The sequence below is a fragment of the Pongo pygmaeus genome, chromosome 16, assembly GCF_028885625.2.
Source record: "Pongo pygmaeus isolate AG05252 chromosome 16, NHGRI_mPonPyg2-v2.0_pri, whole genome shotgun sequence".
Lineage (NCBI taxonomy): Eukaryota > Metazoa > Chordata > Mammalia > Primates > Hominidae > Pongo > Pongo pygmaeus.
The window spans coordinates 30,134,470-30,142,331 of NC_072389.2; the positions used below are offsets into that span (position 1 = coordinate 30,134,470).

Here is a 7,862-nt window from a genome sequence, read left to right on the forward strand (position 1 = left end):
TTGATTATGCTAGAATCCCGTTATCAAATCATTTTCATAGTCATATTGCCAGCAGTGTTTCTAATAAGCATTTAAGAGCACACACTTTGAAATCTTGTAAAACAGGTTTGAGTATTTTCTCCACCTTAGAGGAAGTTACTTCTCAGTGACCTAACCTCTAAAGTGCATTTACTGATGTGTCCCCTCTGTGGTTTTGTTGTGGAAAGATTTAGTTAAATGAACTGTAAGAATGCAATACCTAAAATAGTATCTGGTATGTAGTAAAAACTCAGTGGATACAGTATCTTATCATCGTCACTAGCTTTGAGTAATTTATAGGATAAAGACAACTTGGTAGTTACACAACAAAAAGTTTATGGTTTGCATTAATGTATAGTTTGCATTGCAAACCGTCTCAACTATATACAGTCTAAAAATAGGAACATTTAATTCTAAGTGTATTTCCCATGACTTACTGTTTTCCTGTTTTTCCCCTTTTCTCTATTTAGGTTACCTACATCTCATACTTGCTTTAATGTGCTTTTACTTCCGGAATACTCAAGCAAAGAAAAACTTAAAGAGAGATTGTTGAAGGCCATCACGTATGCCAAAGGATTTGGCATGCTGTAAAACAAAATAAAACAAAAAAAAGGAAGAAAAAAAAAGAAAAAATTTAAAAAATTTTAAAAATATAACGAGGGATAAATTTTTGGTGGTGATAGTGTCCCAGTACAAAAAGGCTGTAAGATAGTGAACCACAGTCGTCACCTATGTCTGTGCCTCCCTTCTTTATTGGGGACATGTGGGCTGGAACAGCAGATTTCAGCTACATATATGAACAAATCCTTTATTATTATTATAATTATTTTTTTGCGTGAAAGTGTTACATATTCTTTCACTTGTATGTACAGAGAGGTTTTTCTGAATATTTATTTTAAGGGTTAAATCACTTTTGCTTGTGTTTATTACTGCTTGAGGTTGAGCCTTTTGAGTATTTAAAAAATATATACCAACAGAACTACTCTCCCAAGGAAAATATTGCCACCATTTGTAGACCACGTAACCTTCAAGTATGTGCTACTTTTTTGTCCCTGTATCTAACTCAAATCAGGAACTGTATTTTTTTTTAATGATTTGCTTTTGAAACTTGAAGTCTTGAAAACAGTGTGATGCAATTACTGCTGTTCTAGCCCCCAAAGAGTTTTCTGTGCAAAATCTTGAGAATCAATAAAGATGGAAGGGAGAAATTGGAATGTTTTAACTGCAAGCCCTCAGAACTTAGTAACAGCACAACAAATTAAAAACAACTCATGCCACAGTATGTCGTCTTCATGTGTCTTGCAATGAACTGTTTCAGTAGCCAATCCTCTTTCTTAGTATATGAAAGGACAGGGATTTTTGTTCTTGTTGTTCTTGTTGTTTTAAGTTTACTGGGGAAAGTGCATTTGGCCAAATGAAATGGTAGTCAAGCCTATTGCAACAAAGTTAGGAAGTTTGTTGTTTATTATAAACAAAAAGCATGTGAAAGTGCACTTAAGATAGAGTTTATTAATTACTTACTTATTACCTAGATTTTAAATAGACAATCCAAAGTCTCCCCTTTGTGTTGCCATCATCTTGTTGAATCAGCCATTTTATCGAGGCACGTGATCAGTGTTGCAACATAATGAAAAAGATGGCTACTGTGCCTTGTGTTACTTAATCATACAGTAAGCTGACCTGGAAATGAATGAAACTATTACTCCTAAGAATTACATTGTATAGCCCCACAGGTTAAATTTAATTCAAAACATGTTAAACATTACTTTCATGTACTATGGAAAAGTAAAGTACAAGTAGGTTTACATTACTGATTTCCAGAAGTAAGTAGTTTCCCCTTTCCTAGTCTTCTGTGTATGTGATGTTAATAATTTCTTTTATTGCATTATAAAATAAAAGGATTATGTATTTTTAACTAAGGTGAGACATCATTGATATATCCTTTTGCTACAAGCTATAGCTAATGTGCTGAGCTTGTGCCTTGTGGTGATTGTTTTAACTGATTACTGTAGATCAACCTGATGATTTGTTTGAAATAATTGGCAGGAAAAAATGCAGCTTTCAAATCATTGGGGGGAGAAAAAGGATGTCTTTCAGGATTATTTTAATTTTTTTCATAATTGAGACAGAACTGTTATGTACCATAATGCTAAATAAAACTGTGGCACTTTTCACCATAATTTAGTGGAAAAAGAAGACAATGCTTTCCATATTGTGATAAGGTAACATGGGGTTTTTCTGGGCCAGCCTTTAGAACACTGTTAAGGTACATACGCTACCTTGATGAAAGGGACCTTCGTGCAACTGTAGTCATCTTAAAGGCTTCTCATCCACTGTGCTTCTTAATGTGTAATTAAAGTGAGGAGAAATTAAATACTCTGAGGGCGTTTTATATAATAAATTCGTGAAGAAATGTGTTCTCTTCAGTTCTCAAGTTTTATTATGATGGTATTAAAGTTCTACAATTGTAATAATGTATCCATATGACAAGTTTTAAAGTAATTGAAATAATAGGTTATCAGATATAGAGTTCACATCAGGTAGACTTTTAACAGAGTCAAAATGAACCTACCCTTAAAATTTTAGAGGAAAAAAAATCATCGGTTGGACAGAGTAGCTGCTCTAGCTTGCTTAATTATGCTGGGCATGTTGTCAGTCCTCTGACTTTTGGTGCCTTTTCATTACTATTTATTTAATGGAATGTCCCTGAACAATAAGGAAGAGCAAAACAAACATAGAAATTTTGACTATACTGGATACTTCCTCTACCCCAAATATTATGTTATAAAAGTACTTTTTTTGCCCAGGTACTCTATTTTATGTATTTTGGTTTCCTTTGAATTAGACTTCAATCTCCAGGAAGCTCTGGAAGGAAAAAAAGGAACCATAAACTAAAGTAACTGGTTTTCCAAATAAATGTAAACTTTTTTTTAACCTTTTATTATTATAGAACATTTCAAACATCATAAAACATGAAAACAGCCTGCAGCCAAACTTTTCTGGACCTTGGCACCTCCAGCAAATGAGCTGGTCATCCTAACCCTGGTTTCCTGAGACAACTACTTTTGGGGATGCTTGCTTGTATAGGGAGATACATATCAAAAAGAAAAAGGCTTCAAACAGAACTTGCTGATGTTACTCATCCCTCCTCAATACAGACATTCTGTTAGAACAGATGGTTGTAATGGGGCAGCATCACTCCCTGTTCCCATTAAAAACATGACCATTCTGAGATTTCAAGCCCCTTTGAGGAATTTTTCTCAAGAATTCCATACAAACTATCAGAGGAAGAAATGTCGTCCCAAGACTAGTCCCTCTGTAGTCTTGATCCCTTTACCCCTTTACCTGCTTACTGTAATTTTTTTTCTCTTTCCACCAGTGTCTAAGGGCCATCTGTACCCCTCCCATCCTTCCATGAGCCACTATATAATCCAAAAACACACCTTCCATTTGCTCCCTCACTTTTGTCTCCTTTTACCTCAACAGTTTGTTAGTGTGTAAAGAATTGCCTGGGGAGGGTAGAGGGTTTTACAAGTACAGAGTCCCAAGTCTTTTCTCCCCTCCCTGTTAGTGGGTTGGCATTTGTTAACAGCCGCTGCAAGATTTTGATGCAGGTGTGGGGTAGATAGCACTGTGAAAGGCTACTAATCCATGGTAGTTTCACCGAAAGTACAGTCTTCAAGGATCCTTATAACCTCCTCATTGCCAAAATCAGTAACATCTATAACCTTGACAACACCCTAGCTTGGGCTGTTGCTTCTCTGGCTACTTGTTTTTCCTTCCCAGTTTACCCAGATTTTAGATGATGGATACTCCTCCGATTTTGCTTAAAGTCCTTACCTGTTCTTGCCCAGTTCTCTCTAGTGAACCTCAGTCACGCCCAAAGATTCTTCCCCAGTTCCCTGTCTTCTGCTCAGACCTCTGTCTCTAGGATCTCTTTCTGTTACCTCAAAGTCAGTAGGCGTAAAAACGAAATTCTTCATCTTGCATCTCTATCGACCATTCTTTGTTTCTTTTTAAGAAGTGTAACGTTCACCCCAGTCATCAAAATATCTCATTCCTTAATTGTCACAGGTTGTCACTTCTTTCCCCCTAAACCTCTGCCGTCATTCCTTCTTTCTTTATACTGCCCTTACAGGTCCTGATCCTCTGACTCACCCGGACTTTCTTAGCAGCTGCCTAATTTAACTCCCTGACTCTCATCTCCCTCTTCCAATCCTTCTCATTGTGCTAGAACACCATCTTGCTAATTTTAATATCCTCTGCATTCAGTGCCTCCACAGATTGTCCCCTCACTGACCTTTCCAATTTGGCTTTGTGTTATACACTTTTCTCCCTGCATTCCTACCCAGCATCTTCACTTGTCATATTTCTCAAATACTCTTCATGCAAGATAAAGTACTTCACCCATGAAGACTTCATCAACCCCCAAAGTGCCTCCATTGCTTCCGTGGTAGCACAGCATAGTGGGGTACATTTCTTAGTTGAACAGTGAGGAGTCACTGGGATTCTTACGGAGTGTCTTAGGGTCTCCTCTTGATACCCTTTCCACATTTCAGTTAAGGAATTTTCTTAACGTTTTTTTTCTCTTCTAATAACCTTTGCCTAGAGTGTAAGTAAATTCATGATAGAGATTGTCATTTTTTAAAAAAAACCATTTTGCCTTTCACATGTTATTGCCTCCATCTTTCTGTTATCTTGTCAGTGTTGCCGCCTAAATGACTGAAAACGACCCAGCATGCAGTAGAATGTAGTGAAGTTTCCTATTTCATCCATTTTTTGCATAAGTGCATTGGTATCTGTATATCCATCTGCCCAAGCACCAGTTGTTGAAAAGACTATTATTTCCCCATGAATGGTCCTGGTACCCTTGTCAAAGAACAGTTGACCATAAATATAAGACTTTCTGGATTCTCAGTCTTACTCCGTTGCCCTATATGTCCATCGTTATACCAGCACCGCACTGTCTTGATTGCTGTAGCTTTGTAGTAAGTTTAGATTTGGGATGTGCAAGTCCTCCAATTTTTTTTCCAAAATCATTTTGTCTATTTTGGGTCCCTTGCATTGCATATGAATTTTAGGATCATTGTGTCAATTCCTGCAAAACAGCTGGGATCTTGATAGGGATTTAGTTGAATTGGTAGATAAATTTGAGAAATAACTGCCATTTTAATGGTGTTAGGTTTTCTGTTCCATGACCGTGGGATGTCTTTGCATTTGCTTGGTCTTTAGTTTATTTCAGTGATGTTTTATAGATTTCAGTGTGCAAGTCTTGACATCTTTAATTTTTTTCTAAGTATTTTGCTCTTCTTGATGCCACTTTAATTATATATTTTCTAATTTTTATTTTTGTATTCATCACTGGTGTTAGAAATAAAATTGATTTTTGTATATTGATCTTGTATATTGTAGCTTTTCTAAAATTCTTTTTTTTCGTCACTTAGTATTTTTTGCATATGAGATCATGCATCTGTGAACAGAAATATTTCTACTTCTTCCTTTCCAGTCTAGATTCCTATTATTTCATTTTCTTGCCTTAGTGCGCTGGCTAGCACCTCCAGTACAATATTGGATAGAAGTGACAAGAGCAGACATCTTTTTCTTGTTCCTGATTTTAAGGGGAAAGCATTCAGTCTTTCACCATTGCGTATGATGTTAGATGTGGGTTTGCTTCAAGTTGAGGAAATTCTTTTATTAAACCTAGTTTACTGAGTGTTTTTTAATAAAAAAAAAAAAGGAGGGGCTGTGGGTTTTGTTAAATGCTTCTTCTGTATCAAGATTTTCATGTTGTTTTGTCCTTTATTAATATGTTGTATTAATGGACTTTTGTATATTGAATTAATTTTGCATTCCTGGGATAATCTCAGTTGTCCATGCTACATAAACCTTGTTCTATGCTGCTGGATTTGGTTTGCTAGTATTTTGTTTAGAATGTTTGCATCTATATTCATAAGGAATATTGGTCTGTAGTTTTCATATTATATATCTGTCCAGTTTGGGGATGAGAGTCATACTCCTGACAGAATGAATTGGGAGCTTTCCCTGTTCTTAAACCTACTGAGGTATTTTTTAAGTGAACTACTTGGAGACCTTCACCTGTGATCTTTAGATGCTGAGGGACACAGGGATGGTACCTCACTCTGGAAAGATGTGTCTAAAGTGGCCTGTGGTAAGATGTGTCTAAAGTGGCCTGTGGCAGTTAACTAAAGAGTACTCCCACCAATAATGGAGTCAAGATGTATGTTTCCCATAGGCCACGCTGGTTACTGAAAGAGATGGGCTATGAGCCATCTTGAAAACTACCCTGCACAAATGGACTGCCAGCCTGGAGCCAGGCACCCTGCAGCTGAGTGCCATATAATGTTGAAGCTGTTGAGGGAGAAGAGGTTGGAAGCTGCCAGCTTAGAGAATCTCAGCTGTGGTTTCCAGCAGGGTGTATTCCAGGAAAGAAAGTCATTCCCCACCCTGGCTCAAAGTAATAATTAACAGTGACTGGGTAAGGCAGGATCTTTTTTTGTAATTCCCTCCCCTCCAGAAAGGGCAGCAACAGCTCTTGAATGGGAAAGAAGGTGGAGGGAGGAAAAGAAAAACCAATTGCCCCAACACTGCTGTCTTTTTAAGCTTCCCACCCAAAGACCTCAGTAAGAGGCGGAATTATGTTTTCATATAAGAGAGTTTGGCATCTTGGTGTTTCGAAGGTGTAGGCTTTTTAATAGCTGGAGAAACTGATGATTTGTTGATTACCAAAAAGGGACCAGAAAAGCTACATAGCCTGAGACTTCATCCCCAGAAAAATGAATCCAGAGAGCAGACTTGAAAAAAAAAACAAAAAAAACAAAACTCTTCTGCCTCTGCCTCTCCCACTACACATACACAGTGAGAAAGAGAGTCGTCATGATTTGGTAAATTAGACCCATGGAAAGACTTGGGACATTTAGCATGATGATATTTATGATGAGGAAAATTTCTATGGGAAACTTTTTTTAACTTATCTCTAATCCTATTCCAACTGAAGTTTGAATTTTTTTCCTTTCATTAACATTTACTGGGCAAATACCTATTGAATGTTTGCCATTTTGCAGGGTGCCATAGGTTTCAGGCTGATTCAGAGCTGCTTTGTTGAATCAAGGAGTCTGTTACAGGGAGACAATCTAGTTAGACCAGGCATAAGTACAAACCACTAAGGGTAAAAGAAGTATGTGAAAGTACAATGTGGGCAGAGAATTCAGATCCAAAAATAATGCAGATAGGTGATGAAGGTCAAGCCGAATCTTGACATATAGGATAGGTGTGTGTGAGTCAGTTAGGCGGAAAGTCTTTAGTATGTCTGAGTGTCGGGCTATAAGGGATCAAGATGAGATTGGGAAGGGAGGCAGGTCAGATAATGAGGGCCTTATAGACCACACCAAGGACTTTGGACTTTTATCTTGCAGACGTTAAGAAGCAAAGACAATCACTTTTCATTTTATATTTATTACAAAGTGAAAGAGCACAAGTGTACATGTGGTCTTTGCAGTTAAGTTATTGCCATAATTCTAAAAAAGCAGATAATCTGAAGATAGAAGGGAGGCCACAGACCAAGACATGCTAGGGACTCGGTGATTGATTCAGTGCTCATGCATGGGAGAGAGAAGAGTCAAAGGCAACTCCCGCATTTCAGGTTTTGAGAGCTGGATGGACAGTGTTGCTATTGGGTCTATAGAGAAGAGGAGTGGATTTTGAAGGGAAAATTATTAATAATACAATTGTGTTTGAGGGATATCCAGGGAGAGCTGTCCTGAGGCAATTAAAAATACGGGTCTAGAGAAAAACGTACACAGAAGATAAAAATGTATGGCTCTAGC

At 37.4% G+C, this 7,862-nt stretch overlaps 1 protein-coding gene across 14 annotated transcripts in view; it reads left to right on the plus strand.

Annotated features, from left to right (window-relative positions):
• The window catches only part of UBE3A (ubiquitin protein ligase E3A), a 104,582-nt gene extending 98,659 nt beyond the window's left edge, over positions 1–5,923 (plus strand). For all 14 annotated transcript variants that reach the window (XM_054449943.2, XM_054449942.2, XM_063652477.1 and 11 more), the window contains one exon: positions 489–5,923. In XM_054449943.2, coding sequence (XP_054305918.1) covers positions 489–609 — 121 coding nt within the window. In that variant the 3' untranslated portion in view covers positions 610–5,923. The remainder of the gene's footprint in view (positions 1–488) is intronic.
• The last annotated feature ends 1,939 nt before the right edge of the window (positions 5,924–7,862 follow it).